Here is a 17,282-nt window from a genome sequence, read left to right as displayed (position 1 = left end):
CAAAATCATGAAGGAGAATTATATATAATTAGATACAATTGTTTGAAATTATATGAAATTTTATATGATTCGCCTTCACAACTTTATATGATTCTATAAAATTTTATATGATTAGATACAATTGTATAGAATTATATCTAATTAGACACAATTGCATGAAATTATATAAAATGTTATGTAATTCGTCTTCACAACTGAATATAATTTTATAAAATTATATATAATGAGATACATTTATATAGAATTCGACAGAATTCTCTTCTACGATCATAGAAAATTTTATGCGACAAGATACAATTATATATAATTGTGCACAACTTTGTATAATTCTATAGAATTCATGGTCTTGAAAGAGATTTCTGCAATTATATGTAAGTACAGATATTTATCTATCTGTTATACATTTTACAGGATTCAATATATTGAGATTTTATTATGAGACGTTTTTTTTTTTTATCTAAGAGTGTGTTTCTCTAATAATAATATCTTTTATTGAACATTTAATAAAGTATGGATGAAAACATTTGAAATATTTTTGGACATAGATTGATATACATATATTTTATAAAATGTAATCATATATAAATTGTACTTATTACTATCATAATTAAATTCATTGTAATAAATTATAACATAATAAATTATTATTATATAATCATATATAAATTAATAAAAACTGAAATTGGTTTTGCAGATCGCACTAATTTCCTTATGATATACAGTCTGCCATCTATCAGATCTTTAGTGCATAAAAATTCGAAAAATACCTCGACGTTCACCAGTACCGCCATCTCTTACCGCCAACAACATCTTATTATAATTACTTATAGAGTAAGATCCCAGAGCGTTCTGACATAACTTATTTTCACATGGATGAAACCTTCACGAATTAGTAACGTCTAGTATACTTTAAATACCTGCCTACTTGTGGAGCTTGCCCTGTGACATCTGGGCAGGTACCAGGTGAGAAAGGTAACTAAAAATATGAGTTATCTAACTTAAATTTGTATGGCTGAATTTTATATATATTTTGTAGAATATTATTCTAAACTAGAATTATAAAGTGTCAGACACTTTTCATGGACCAGAGCTTTTGTCAGACGCTTTAAAGCTCGACAAAAAATTAATGAACTTTACTTATTTTTTCATGTCTGACTTTTAAATATATTATTCAAGTAACTACTACAAAGTTATATTTCATCAGTCAGACAAATTCGAGTGACCAAACATCCCCTAAACACAAAACCCCCTAAACACAAAGTTATTCAGCCGGGAGTGCGAGCGAAAGAGCACTATGCGCATGCATTGCAGAGCGAGTGAGACGTTCACAACAACTCGGTTCCTCTTCTTAAACTCACCATCTGTTCCACTTTACAGTGTATACGTGCTTATTGCGCGCGCAACCTATAGTATCCAGTGCAGTTCGGGTGTATAAGAGCACATGTTTTTGTTGTTTATATCGTGTAATTAGTGACCGATATTGTTATATGTAATAGTGAAAACCATGAAAGAAGAAAAATCAAAGTGTATATTTTGTAAACAACATCATGATAAATTAAAATTATTTACCGAAGAAACATTTAAAAAATTTAAACAAGTATTAAAACAGCGAGCACTCCATAACCTAAAATTTAAAGACTTAGTTTTTCCAGAAGATTTGTATGACTATGGTTACCATCGAGAATGCTATAAGAATTTTACTGCTTTGCCAAAAAGGTATTATTCTGCCACTCCAGAAAATCCAAAAATTGCCAAAAAAAAAAATTTATCGAGTAATGTTGAAAATACATCAGTTACATCGACATCAAGCCTACCAAGTAATCTTGGTACTGATAATCATCAATGCATACAATTGACCTCAAGTCAACAAAATAATTCTATAGTTCCAGATTCAGATGTAGTATCAGACTCAACTCCAGTTAGTACTATGTCTGAAACTATTGTAATACCTGAGCAAAGTGTTGAACCTAGTGTTGAATTAGAATCAGTTGAACTGGTGTCATGTATTTCTGAGGAACCTTGTGCGACATTTGAATGTGATGTTAATTCCTCTTCTCATGATGTTTCAATTGAAAATGATATGATAATTGACAAAACCCAGAGATGTATATATTGTGATCAAATGACTAAAAGACATAAATTGAAACGACTACCATTGCATAAGTACGGTAAAAATGATTTTTTAATGAAATTAAATGTTGAAGAAGACTTGGCAGAATTAATTGAGAAAGTGCAAGATGTAACGGATTCAACAATATACTATCATAAAAAATGTCAAATGGAATATTCCTATAAAATATCGTCAAAGAAAAATAAAACTCAAACATCTTGGCATGATCTTCGTAAACACCATCAAGCAGTTTTTGATGAAGTTTGTAATTTTATACAACAAAATGTAGTAGAAAAAGGTCGATGTTACTTTCTGACATTTCTCCACAGGAACTACATAGAGCTATTTAACGAAGAAGTAGAAAACTCTAAAGAAGTTATGGGAATTTCACTCCTCATAACTTAGAAGATAAAATAAACAAGAAAGTATTTACAAAGGAGATTAAGTTCTTAATATGTCATAATAAGAAGGTACTTGCTCCGAAACATGTTTCTGTTATTGATGAAGAGTTAGTAGACAATTTGAGGGATCAGGACATTCTTAATAAAGCTGCTTTGATATTGAGGAAATCAGTACTACAAATTGAGAAAAAAAAATTGCCAAATAATTTATCTGTTCAGGATCTTAAAAACGGCGAAGTTTCAGTGCCAGAAGACTTATCCCAATTTTATTGTACTCTTATTGCAGGAAGTAACAGCAAAAGGAGAAACAATTTTAAGTGTGTTCGACTAGTTAAATCCTTGAGCCAGGATGCTGTCTATGCTATCTTGAATGAGACATTAGTGAATTGAGACATTAGTGAATTCCTTAAAAATTCAGGTACTATACTTTGACTTAAGTTTTAAATTTATTGTATTTATAATTTTATGTTTTTTAATTCTTTAAACTGTTTTTTGCAGAAGACGCTGCCAGCAACGACAACATCACTGATGACGACGAGGATGACTTGAATGGACAATATCATGATTGGATGAACGATGAAAATTCCAATGACTGTCCCTGTTGAAATAATCCTATAGATTCCAATAAAAAATAACTGTATTGAAGTCTAATGTGCTTTTGTCGCTGCAAATCCATATACATATCTATACAAATTTTCAAAGGAAAAAAAACGGAAAGTCTAATGGAATTTATATGTCTCGAGAATTTCTATCTGGATTTTAATAGAATTTGTATGCCTAGAGAATTTATATCTGGATTTACCAAGCTGTACTTAAGCAAGTGGGTTCTATTAGAAAATCCAGTAACATAGCGTAACGATAAAAAGTGTTTTCTGTTGGAGTGTCCAGTTGTATGATAACCTTAGTTTAATATGTTTTTATCGGTAAATTAACTTTAAGAGTATCTTACGTCTACTTATATCAATCGGACTATCCCGAGTGGATTGTTATGCCAAGTCTATAGTTATACGACTGGATATACCTAGGAGTAGTTGTGGGCCTCTATATGCAAAGCCAGTATTATATTACAATCACTTTTATGTATTTTCATCTGTAAAATGCAATTAAGACTATCTTATAACTATGTGGTATCAAATGGATAATTCAGATTGGACTTTTGTTTCAAGTCTAATGTTATGTATCTGGATATACTCAGATGTAGCTATAGGCCTGTATAGGAATATCCGATATAAAAATAAGAGTATTTTAATGTATTTTTATCTGTAAATAACAATTAGAACTTCCTTAAGGGGAAACGGGTGCAGATTTATGACCGACAATTTGATGGATTTTTGTTTTTAAATTTTTTTATATGTTGCTCTGAATATAATGACCTAAAAATTTGCATGGATGTTCAAAATAATATAATAATGTGCTAAAGAATTTGATTTTGTAAATTTTATGCAATAAAAATTACAGATTTATTTATCGATCGATATGTGATTAGTATTTCATCAATATTTTAAATTTGTGTGTATAAAATGTAAAAACTGAAATCTTTAGCGCTTCTAAACAATATTTGTAACATAAATAAGTATTTGTTTATTTGTAATATTCCGAAAATTCGGCAGGAAATTTTAAATAAACATTGGGTCATAATTTTATAAATAATTGAATTGTAATAGTCCACGATCCCAGAGCGTTCTGACATAACTTATTTTCACATGGATGAAACCTTCACGAATTAGTAACGTCTAGTATACTTTAAATACCTGCCTACTTGTGGAGCTTGCCCTGTGACACCTGGGCAGGTACCAGGTGAGAAAGGTAACTAAAAATATGAGTTATCTAACTTAAATTTGTATGGCTGAATTTTATATATATTTTGTAGAATATTATTCTAAACTAGAATTATAAAGTGTCAGACACTTTTCATGGACCAGAGCTTTTGTCAGACGCTTTAAAGCTCGACAAAAAATTAATGAACTTTACTTATTTTTTCATGTCTGACTTTTAAATATATTATTCAAGTAACTACTACAAAGTTATATTTCATCAGTCAGACAAATTCGAGTGACCAAACATCCCCTAAACACAAAATTATTCAGCCGGGAGTGCGAGCGCGAGAGCACTATGTGCATGCGTCTCAGAGTAAAAAATTGAAATGTATTGAAAATACTTATTAATTTCAATCCAAGATTTTTGCATCCTTATTTCAGTAAGATCTCTTATTATTAAAGTGAATTTATTTATTGCATGTATTTGGGATAGTGAATATATGAGGAGCCATTTTGTTTTATAAGGAATTATCTTTATTTTATTGTAAAAAAGATACCAGTTAGAAAAATTTTAAGAAAAAATTATTTTACCAAAAAATATATAACTATGATTAATTACAGCAAATATTTGTTTATCTTTTAATCATCGCAATTATCGACACCCCTGTTGAAAACATCCAATACAGTCCCATACAGAACAATAGAATCTGTAATGGCTTATATGTAATCTATCTGGAGTAAAAAATTTCCAGATAGATTGAGATTTGGAATTTATTGGAATCTATGTGTAAGTCCACCATAGCGGAGTTTCTTTATTGGAATTAATCGGATTATAATATTACTTGTATTTGTATGGATCTTATCTGTACCTTACACGTAGGTTTGTATCTGTTCTTTTCGTAAGTCTATGTGGACAGAAAAACCAAACTGAATTTCCGAATTCGAAAAAGAAAATTTTTTTAATGATTTTTAATGACAATTCCACAATCGGAAAAAATTATGTATTTTATACGTAATAGCCATTCAGAAAATATCAGAATATTTAAGTAATTCCATATAAACTGGAAATAAATAATTTATCTGGCAACACCAATAACACGACATTTTGGTCTATGTTATTTTATGAGCAGTTACGAACGTAATCAAATAATGTATCCACTGGAATGCCTTAGGAATTGCAGCGACAAAAACACATCAAAAAACAACATTTTTATTGGATTTTCCAGTTTCATACTAAAAGTTATTTTAAAGATTTTTATTTGTAAGCAACTATTGAAAAATACTTTAAAATTTAATCGAATCAAGCAGAATATCCATAATGAAATTCTACAGTAGACGTTAGTTTTTATCGGAGAATCCAGTTATGAAATAAAAATAATTTTGATGTTTTTATTAATAAATTACGTTTAAGAGTGTCTCAAAATGATGTAATATTGATGATTATCCATATTTAATTTTTATCTCAAGTCTCATGGAATTCATGAGGATATCCATAGGTGTAGCTGTGGGCTTTTATAGGAATATTCAACTTTATGATAGAAATAATTCAATGTATTTATGTCTGTAAATAATTATTAAAATTACCTCAAACCTCTATGAAATATAATGGACTATACAAATTAGATTTATATGTCAGGTCTAATGTTATGTAAATGGATATACCCAGGTTTAGCTATTATATGTGCCTCTATACAAATATCCAGTCTTACATCAAGATTCCCTCTATATACTTTTATTTGCAAATTACAATCAAGAGTGTTTAACAAATATGTGATACTAAGTGGACTATCCAGATTGGATTTTTATTTCAAGATTAATGTTCTATATCTGAATAAATTACTCTGGCTCGCTGGCTGTCAATCGTTTTGAGAAATTTTTCTTCAGTTTCTGAAAAATAAGACAATAACAAAAATTGATTAAAAACTATTTCTTGCTTAGATTTTTTTTTAAGAAACAAAAAACGATTTCAATAAACATTTGATGATTTACATTTAGATACTGTAGTATCTAGCGATGAAAATTAAGTCAGCCGACATCTAAAATTTTTATATTTTTTTTTATTGAAAAAATTATTACAAAAAAATAAGAAAAAAAAATTTCATTTGTAATAAACTTGAATAATTTAAAGTGCAATTTTTAAAAATTATTTTTCGGTTCCAATTTAATAAGTGAAAAAAAAAATTAAAAATTAAAAACGTTGGCTAACTTTAGTATTGTTATCTAGTGAGTAAATTATATAAGTAAACGCTCGAGAAGAAAAGAGAAAAAGTCATATGTGTAAAAAATATGTTAACCCGCCAAAACGAAGGCACTGCAGCCACGTGGAGTGGGGAAGGGAGTTACGCTGTTCGCAATCTGGCTCAGCCTAAACTGTTAGTCAGTTGTTCGCTAAGAGTTGTGTGTACAAGAGCTTCTGTAAGAAGTCAGTAATTGTATGTAAAATTTTGTTTCAAATAATAAATTCCGTGGTAATAGCAGAAGGAGACGTAAAAAAATTTTATTTGTCTAAACGACGTAAAGAAAACTGTAAGTACAATTATAATTATAATATAAAATACCACTTTCTTTGTTAACAAAATCAAAATCAATTGCATAAATCCATTGTGTGTGCGTAAATGTCCTTGTAAAAGAAAATTACTGATTTCTTTTATTGAAAAACTGAAATCTACTTTTATCTTGGTGATTTTCAAATCAAAATTTCTTAATTTTTTAACAAAATATTTCCAACAATCGATATTAAAACCTCAGTAGATTATGGGATTCTAAAGTATTTTGTATGGAGTGCCAATTAAAACATTAGAATCCGATAGGTTACAATAAAAACTTTCATTGTGTTACTGGCGTGTGGATGTTAACAAAGCTTAAATAATATTATTGTACTGAGGCTGGCTGTAAAAAGTTGATAGAATTTTTTTTTATGTATTATCTTATAATATAATATTATTGAAAAATTCATTTATTCAACTTTAATTAATTTTTAAAACATTAGTTTTTATTTTCGTTTGTGTCTTTAATAACTAAAAAATAATAATTTTGTTCTTCTGAAGAATCGAAAAATTCCTATTTTTTACACTCTTAAATTCTACACTTTTAATTTTTTTTTAAGAATATGTCTGATTATTATATTAATATAAAAACCCTTTGTAGTTCATCAACGCGATTGAAAGATATTCTGTATGGAGCGCCACTCACAACATTAGAATCTATTAGCTTCCAATAAAAAATTATATTGTGTTACCGGCGTCTGAATATTAACAAAGCTTAAATAATATTATTGTACTGAGGCTGGCTGTAAAAAGTTGATAGAATTTTTTTTAATATATTGTCTTATATTGAAAAATTCATTTATTCAACTTTAATAAATTTTTAAAAAATTAGTTTTTATTTTCGTTTGTGTTTTTAACAACTAAAAAAAAAATTTTTTGTTCTCCTCAATAATTGAAAAATTCCTATTTTTCACACTCTTAAATTTTACTTTTTTTTTGTTAGAATATGTTATTATTAATATAAAAACCCTTTGTAGTTCATGAACGTGATTGAAAGATATTCTGTATGGAGCGCCAATTACAACATTAAAATCCATTAGGTTCCAATAAAAAATTTATCTTTTTTTACTGACTCATGATAATTAATAATTAAAACGTTCTAAATTAAATTATACTCAGACTGTCTATAGTTAATAGATCTAAATTTTTTGAAACACCAATCATCTATTTATGAAATTAATGGAAAATTCTTTATTTAAGTTTATCGTTCAAAATTTTTTATCTTTTTTGTTAGAAATAAACATCCATGAGATTTGTAAAGCGCTTAAATTTTAAGTCAAACAACTTATGAACTGTCATTCTTTTAATGTTTTTCTGTACTTTTTTTTTTGGGATCACAATTAATATTTCTTAATGTATATCGAAATTAATTTATCTTGAAACATTTCAGTTTGTTGCTCCTTAAGACTTGTATCATCGCAAAAATAAATTTTTTTTTCTCTACAATAACGTTAGTATCTTGCTTCAATAACTGTGTATTTAGGTGAAAGTAAATTAACGTCACCGGAATTTTTAACACTTTGCTCTACAATACTTTTTTTTGGCGGAAGCATAGATGTAAAATACAATGAGAGTTATGATTTTTTATTAATTATAACTGAACAAGACCATGTAAAACAGTTAGATGTTGATGAAGTAATAACGTTTTAATCAACAATTGTTTCAAAATTAGACATAGATTATACAGTAGAATTAAATTTGTTATGGAATTCTAAGATGTTTTGTACGGAATGCCACTTATAACATTAGAATCCATTAGGTTTCAATAAAAATGTTTGTTTTGTTACTGGCGAATGATAATTAACAAAATTTAAGAAATATAATTAAATTTAGACTTCCTACAACCTGTAGATATACATTTTTTTATAGCAAGAATATCTATTTATTAGTTTGTTATTAACAATAATTAACTTTAAGTATTTATTTTATTTGCGTTAGTGTCCCAATAAATTTGAATTCGTAAATTTTATTTCGAAAAAATAAGAACAGCTTACTTTTTGGCGCTGCTCATTTTATTGTTTGTTTTTTTTTGCATAAAATATTTTCAATAATTGTTTGTATGGAACCTTAACAGATTATTGAATCGTAAGGTATTCTGTATGAATTTTTTGTAAAAATCTACATTTTGTTTTTTGTGTATGATAATTAACAAAGTTTTAAAAATATTACTATATTGAGGTTTTCCTATAAAAAATTCAAAGATACTTCCTACAAGAATTATTACATATTTATGAATTATGATTAATCAATAATAATTTATTATCAACATCACATTTTATTTTCGTAAATGACCTACTACCCAGTAGTTTTAAATCCGTTACTCTACCATTCAAACATACTCTGGCTGCATTTTTGCGCTAAAGAATGTGATCCTAATTTTCTATAATATTTTTTCAATAAACTGCTATTAGAAAACTGAACTAGTGCTGGGATTGGAAAGTATTTTATTTAATGTATCGATTATAATATCAGAGTCCATTAGGTTTCATTATAAAATTATTATTCCGTAGCTAGCGTAATTAACAATGCTCTAATAAAATTATAATATTTAATAAATTAACATGTATGCATGATTTCATGTAGGCAAAAACAATCAATTTTTATAGTCCGCTTCTATTTACGTATATGCCTAAAATAATAATAATTTTAAATTTTTTACTTTGAAAATAAAAAATTTTGACTTTTTTGCCTGATTAAAATTCATACTTTCTTTCGGCTAAACTGTTTCTAACAATTTAAATGAAAACCCTTACTGATTACAGGATTAAAAGGCATTCTATTCTTTTGAAAATTCTGTAAATGAATATTGATATAGCACGACTCACAATGCGTAACATCAGAGATTGTGCTCTATGTTTCAAAATTTTTTGCCTTTGTCTCGCAACTATTTTAATAATTATACTTTCGGGATTTTTCCAAATTAAAATAATTAAAACATTTTATAAATAATTTAATGAAGATAACTTCTGTCAGCTCAAAATATTTAAAGTTAAAATAATTAAAAATATAATTAAACATCTATTTATGAGAATTTTCTTTTTATCTGTTTTCCTATGCTTGTTCTTTACAAAGATATTAGCATTATGAGTCGTACATTTTCGGATTTATTAAACTTTTCGTATAAATTTTTTTTCAATTAACATAAATTTGATAAATTTTTATATTATAGTTTTTATTGAACATTCGGTTTAGCCCAAATAGTAATCTAATTTTTTTAATGTAATTTTCATTGCTGGTTAAGTTATCTTTTTGAAAAATTTCTATAAATGAGAAAAAAAAATAACTATAATGATTGAATACTTTGACATAATTTTTATCGTTTGAAAATTTTTATTCCTTGCCAGAAACAAACTTGCACGAACTTTTAAAAGGAAAATCAGCTGTTGTATGTTTGATTTTTCTCAAAATTTTTTTTGGGATCGCAATAACATTTTTTTTCTTCTATCGATTTTTGAACGGAGAAAATTTAACTTCTGCCAAAATTTGTCTTTTTCTGTAAAAAATGTGTGTGACATTTATGTGACGGACTTGTTTGTATTTACTTTTGATTAATGATAAACATAATACATATGTAAGTGGGAACCGCTCTGTAACGGAATTATGAGTAGGGTTTGAATTATTTAATTGTCTTGCCACTTATCATTCTGGTTATGAAGTTTTTATGTCTTTATGATAAGCATGGATATAAAATATAATGAATGTTTCGTTTTTTATTAATTATTGCTGAACGATACCATGCGAAACAGTTAGATAATGATGATGAAGCACTAACGTTTTAATCAACATTTGTTTGGAAATTTGATAAATAATATATTTGGGTTTAGATATGTTTGCATGATAAAAATAATATACTTAAAAAAAAAACTTTTCAAAAATGTTGGTTAAGACGTTTTTCTTTTTACATTTGTTATTAAATATTAACGTTATCATATTATATTTATGTTCATTACTTTTTTTCCATTCATATTTCTTGTATAGCTTACGATTATTATTTCACATAATTACAACGTAAATTTGGATTACAGGATATTCATTACCCACGTATAAATTGATTCTGACCTCGAGGCATCAGTCATGTTTGCCTACGTGAAGTTTTGTCTACCGGACAATGGCTTATGTATTGTGAAAACAAGTCAGATAGCCAAATTTAAAATTCCGTTTGAAAAAAATAAAAAGTACAAGGTCACTTGTGATGATGATACAGTTAAAAAAGCTGTGGTTATTTACGCCGAAGGTGAGTCATTTTTTTATAAACTTATTACATTGTATTTTTATTATGGTTCTGAGGGAGCCTAGGCTCTAGAACCAAATAAAATATTTTTTAATCTAGTTATCTATAAAGTATTGTTTTAATTAGAAGCATGTGACGGGAAATAAAACTGTTCGAAAAATTTTATTTGTAGAATAACTTTTTTTTTTGATAAATACCCTTAAAATTTTAGTACTTATCAAAAACCCTTCATGACAAATTTCGAAATATTTTTATTACCTTTTTAAAAGATATTAAATTAAAAAAAAAAAAAAAGAAAAGAACTTTTTTGTCGTTCCTTGCGCATTACTTTTTTAAAGCTCTTAAAATTCAAGCTTTGTTAACAAAAATTATTGGTTTTTAAGGCATTTTCCAGAATGAGAAGTGGAAACTAATGAAAAATGCATATTTTAACATTTGTATAAAGTTTTCTTAGCAAAGCATTACCTATTTCAAAACTGCAGATCGACTCGATCGTGGTTCCTCCGCGGAAACAATTTTTTTTTAATTTTTAAAATATTCAAAATTTTTTTTTCTTTTATTATTATAGATTTCATTTCCCGTAACTATATTTAAATTTTCGGGTTATATTCAAGTAGTTTTAATAATTTTTCACTGAAAAAAGGCCTTCAAAATAGACCAACAGACTTTTAGTTACATTATGTAATCCACAGCTGCAAAGTATTCTTTAATTTGTATTGACTTCTTAAAAGTTTGATATATTTGATCATTTAGTTAAACGAAAATGCTATTCATATTATTTAAACAAAAAAACTTTTTAAGTTGCAAAAAATTGATGGTAAATTAAAAAAAAAATGTCTACTGCTGTACTTGATAATTTTATTATAATCCGAAATGTCAATAATGTAAATTATCAGATATTTATTGAAGTTATTTTTTGTTTCTTTAAAGAAAACTCTAAATAAGGAATAGTTTTTAATCAGTTTTCGTCCTTGTCTTGTTTTTCAGAAACTGAAGAAAAACTTCAACAGACTATAGATAGTCAGCGTACCAAATTTCCTCCACTTTCGAAACTAGTTTCTGGCACTGAAGAGAGCGATATGGATATGACAAAAAATAACCGTGAAAAAAAAACAGAAAGTGGCGATAATTCTATCCAATCTGTCCTTCAAGACAAATTAGCCTTAAAAGAAAAAGAATTAATGGTGAGATTTATTCTATTTTTTTAAATTATAAATTTTGAAATGAAAAACATACAAGTGAAGAATTTTTAAATAACAAATGAATATTTTATTGATGACAGTATTCGATAAATTATATTGATAATGCATCTAATTTCATAGTGTAAAATATAAGAGTACTAAACTTTTTTACCAGCTTCGTAAGATATATTGTTTGATGAAAATTAAATTCTATTTATAAGCCACTTCATGCTTTATCGAATACTTTAACATCGGCTAGAATTTTTTTACTTTGAAATTTTCACCATTTATTCAACGAGATATGCTCTGTTAAGCATTTTTATATATTTTTTTACTAGAAATAAATTATAATTTCTAGAAAAAATTCTATTATTTTTATTACAAGAGTGCGTCTCTGGACATCATATTCATACTTATGTAATTTATTACATTATATTCTTGATATGATTATTCCGGCATTAGTAATAAAAAAATCGTATATTGTGCAACTCTTGTGCAATTGTCTAATACTTATACCCGAACAAATAAAAATACTCATTTTCGTCCTGAACTCAACTTCTCTTTTGCGGGCAATCGATTATCTAAAAAATACTGTGATTTATTTATTTATTAAACTATAATATAATGAAAATATACTTTTCGAAGTAAAAACAAAAACGATAAAGACCTCCAATGATAATCTGAAGGTTTTATAATTGAACTGATCAATAACGCCTTACATTTTTTCCTCGGTCAAAAATTAAACTATCAAGAATTAATTGACGCATAAAAAAAATTGTTACATTTATATAAAGAACGAGAATTTTATATATTAGATCAAAATTCGCAGTACATAATTAAAGAAGAAATTTCTGATTCTACTCAGATTTAATTAATTTTTTTGAATCGACGTTCTTTCACGTATCTACAATGTAGATATGTTATATCTGAACAAGCCTGGATATACTCATTTATAATTTACTTCATATATTTTATTGGATTTAAAAAATTTGAAGATCTGAGCAGATCTGATTAAATCTCTTTAAATCTGTATTTTTTTTCAAGAGTCCATTACAAAATTAGTATAAATATTACACCTAGAAATGTATTTTTGTATGGTAACTACAGACGTTATCGACTAAAGGTTTTATTTAGAGTTTAGCCATTACATTCATCGACTTTCAAATATCTTGTTACTCTATCAATATCCAATTTGTGTACCACAAATTTTTCATATTACTTTAAAGATCACTTCAATGTATTCAATTTCCCGCGTAATTACTTCCAATTCTATTTGATTAACATTTATAATTATATTTTGTCATAGAAATCTAATGGTGCTGAATCCCAAAAAAGAGTAAATAAACAGTACCTACAACTATCTCACTGCCCGAAACGCGTTTGCATAAGAACAAAACAGAGGTGGAACCTCTTGCAGCAGCAGTCTTCTGATCACTCTGTTTCTGTGACAAGAAATGAGAATAATATTGAAGATGTTTCAGAAAATTTAAGTAATTTCGAGTGTCTCGTGAGTAATAATGAGTCACTCTTAAGCAGCGAAAATCATACAAATTCAAATCTTTTTGATAATGAACATACTGAATTTCTAGACGTAAACAATTTGAATTATGTATATAATATGAGCTCAGAAAGCTCTTCAGACAACGATAGTTCTTCTTTTCATGTAAACTGTGATGATTTTTCATCTGAAGAAACTGATTTTTCGTCGGATAGCGATTCTGATAGTACAAAAGAAAATGATGTTAATTGTTCCTCTAATAATAATTGTGCGTCTTGTGATGAATCAAATTTATTTAACACCGACCATATGCAAGGTAGCCTCATGATGTTTCCTAGAGCACAATTAACTATTGCAGATGTTTTATTAATGATTACTGTTTACTCTATAAAAAAAAGATTAACTAAAAAAGATGAAAATGATTTAATCGAGCTTGTAAAGCTTTTAGCTGGCCCGGAATTCTCATCATGGAACCCTTCGCAACATGCACGAGATAAAGCATATAATCCCCCAAAATCTAAAATTAATACACATTTTTATTGTACGAATTGTAATATTATATTAACTTCTCATAATAACTGCAAAAGAATGAAAACAAAATCTATAAAATGTACAGACTGTGAAACCCAGTACAAGTTAACACTAGAAAGCCCCAACCAATTTATACTCATCGATTTTGAGTACCAACTGAAGACTCTTTTGCATGAAGAGGATGTTCAAAAAGATTTATTGCAAACATTGACCAAAATTAGTGAAAGTCAAAATAATGGTGTAATTAATGACATCTATGATTCTAAACTATATAAAAACATTCAAGGTTCTTCACCACAAACATTAACATACAATCTTAATACTGACGGTGCACCAGCATTTAAAAGTTCCAATCGTAGTTTTTGGCCAATACAATTACATTTTAATGAACTTTCACCGCGAATTCGCAAACAAAATATAATTCTTGCTGGTATGTTTTTAACCTCATCAGAACCTAGTCCGGAATTAATGAAAATTTATCTTTCAAAATTCATTGATGATGCTGAAAAACTTATGAAAAATGGATTAAACATTACTATACGTAATTCAAATGAACAGAAAAATTTTAAATTTCACTGTCTTCTTGTATGTGTGGATTCAGTTGCTAGGCCTGTCATACAAAATCGATATCAGTTTAATGGCTATTATGGTTGTAGTTGGTGCTACGCACATGGTGAATATTATAACTCTGCTATGCGTTATCCAATAGTTGAAAATGACCCTGCTTTAAGGACGCATAATGATCATGTTCTTGATATTGAAAATGGTGAAAAATTAAGTCGTCACATCAATGGTGTAAAAGGACGCACAGCACTATTACGATTAAAACATTTGGACTGTGTGTGGAGTTTACCTGTAGATTACATGCATGGTGTTTTGCTAGGTGTTTCTCGGCAATTATGGTCTATATGGACTACACCAAAAACCCCGTATTACTTAACGTCCAAAAATCGTGAAGAAATTGATAAACGGTATCTTAGTATAAAAAGACCACATGAAATCCATAGGCTGACGAGATCTATTAAAACTATGGCAAAATGGAAAGCATCAGAATGGGAGTCATGGTTGTTGTTTGACAGTTTGCCTTGTTTGGATGGAATTTTAAAAAAAGAGTGCTTAGATTCATATTGTCTATTTGTGTCTAGCATTTATAAACTTTTATCTGGGAATATAAGTGCGAGAGATATCGTTCAATGTGAATTAGATTTATTGCAATTTGTTGGCGAATGTCAATTATTTTATGGAAAACAAGCAATGACGTTCAATTTACATTCCTTAGTTCATGTCGGTGAATCGGTAAGACAAAGCGGTCCTCTCTCTTCTAGCAATACATTTATTTTTGAAAACGAAATATTCAATTATAAGCTTAAAATAAATGCTGCTCATGGTGTTTCCCAGCAAATTGTTATGGCAACTTTAAAAACAAATCACATTCGGAATAACATCGACAATGCTACAGAATCAACCGTCTGTCGAAGTTACTGTAAAAATTTATTTCTTCCTCAATATTTAACCAAATATGTACATACAAGTAATGATGCAATGCTTACTAGTAAAGCGGATGAACCAAATGGGAGAATTCTTCAACTGCTTCGCCAATCGAATATTGAAATTACACATGATGTTAAAGTTTACAGCAGATGTTTCTTTATAAAAACAGTTATTCATAGTGTTAGGTATACTAGACCAAAAAAAACTGATAATACTACTATTTTATTGAAAACTAAGAAAAAAATGCAAATACATGACTTTGTTGTTGCAAATAACATCTGTTATTTATATGGACATGAACTTATAACGAGTACACCTGAATTTTGTACATCACGCTTAAATCATATATTCGAAGTAGACAGTATCCCAGGAGATGAGATTTTTGTTAATGCTGAGTGTTTTGAAGCAAAACTATCATTTTACACCACTGGAGTAAAGAGTTATGTTTCTTTGCTTCCAAGACACTTAGGAAATTAACAAGATGATAGAACAATTTTAAATGTAAGAAATATTTTACATTAAGACTTTAAAATATTAATTACTTGACTAACGGCTTATGTTTTCTCATGCGGATATTTTATTTGGTCTAAGTGTTTCAAATATTGTAAAATTCTAATTTACTTGCATGATTGAAATCTGTAACATTATTCGAGAAACATTTTATACTAATATTTTCAATTTACAATTGTAATAATAGCAATTACTATGAATAAAAATGAATAATCTTATTATTACTTAAAACTAAAAATGTATAATACTTTGCTTTTTTTGAAAATATTATGAATATAAAGCACTAACCAAAAAATTTTCAAGATTTAAAAATTTAAACAATATTCCTCTATTCCAATCTTTTCTCGAATCGTTTTCGATAAAAAATTTTTGGCATGCTTGAAATGTATCCTTTTTTAAACAGCTATTGAAATTGAATTTTATTATATATTAGGTTTTTTCTAGTGACTCGCATGCAGATTTTCTGACCTATATAATACTCTTATTCGAATAAAAGGCAAATAAATATATTCAATTCTACAAATGCTGAACATTATAAAATTTATAACTCTTTGGAATAATGAATCGGTCTCATTATTTATTAAAAATACTATGGTGTTTAATTATTTTTACAACAGAAAATGGATCAACAAGAAGCGGTAGAAGTGGATAAAGAAAACGATTCTTCTGCTATAAATATCTCTGAAATAAATGAACCATTAATTTACTCTAAACCCGCTGAAGCTACTCTGTCAACATCTGGAAATTCTGTAGAGAATGATGGCTATCAAAACAATGAAATCAAAAAGAATGATCAGGTTTGAAGTTTTCAATTTTTAATTTATAATATAATAAATATCGTACTTCCCAGTAAACACGTTTACGTCAATGTGACGTCAAAATGACATTGGGCTATGTCAGGATTTACGTAAGATACAAGTCACGAATGAGTCATATGTGACTCATTATTTCACACTTCTTGACGTAAGATTCTGACGTAAAAATATGACGTAGTCATGACGTCGGTATTATGTCTCAATGACATTT

The 17,282-nt window shown here is 27.7% G+C and overlaps 2 protein-coding genes across 5 annotated transcripts in view; both read left to right on the top strand.

Moving 5' to 3' along the window:
• Positions 1-17,282, top strand: part of LOC123260077 — a 30,069-nt gene that overhangs the window by 10,531 nt on the left and 2,256 nt on the right. The window lies entirely within an intron of this gene.
• Positions 310-17,276, top strand: LOC123260073. 4 transcript variants are annotated; one of them, XM_044721003.1, is made up of 6 exons: positions 310-321; positions 6,664-6,794; positions 10,840-11,048; positions 12,033-12,229; positions 13,533-16,247; positions 16,874-17,276. In XM_044721003.1, exons 3-5 carry the CDS (start codon positions 10,889-10,891, stop codon positions 16,221-16,223), a joined length of 3,048 nt encoding a protein of 1,015 aa, XP_044576938.1. In that variant the 5' UTR covers positions 310-321; positions 6,664-6,794; positions 10,840-10,888; the 3' UTR covers positions 16,224-16,247; positions 16,874-17,276. The 4 variants fall into 4 exon arrangements, with proteins under 4 accessions (XP_044576938.1, XP_044576935.1, XP_044576936.1 ...); XM_044721000.1 differs by lacking the exons at positions 310-321; positions 6,664-6,794 and adding exons at positions 2,539-2,929; positions 3,010-4,317; XM_044721001.1 differs by lacking the exons at positions 310-321; positions 6,664-6,794; positions 16,874-17,276 and adding exons at positions 2,539-2,929; positions 3,010-4,317; positions 16,701-16,864.

This window comes from Cotesia glomerata, linkage group LG2, assembly GCF_020080835.1.
Source record: "Cotesia glomerata isolate CgM1 linkage group LG2, MPM_Cglom_v2.3, whole genome shotgun sequence".
Lineage (NCBI taxonomy): Eukaryota > Metazoa > Arthropoda > Insecta > Hymenoptera > Braconidae > Cotesia > Cotesia glomerata.
The sequence above is the reverse complement of the archived record's forward strand: the minus strand, read 5'-3'. Positions and strand labels throughout refer to the sequence as shown.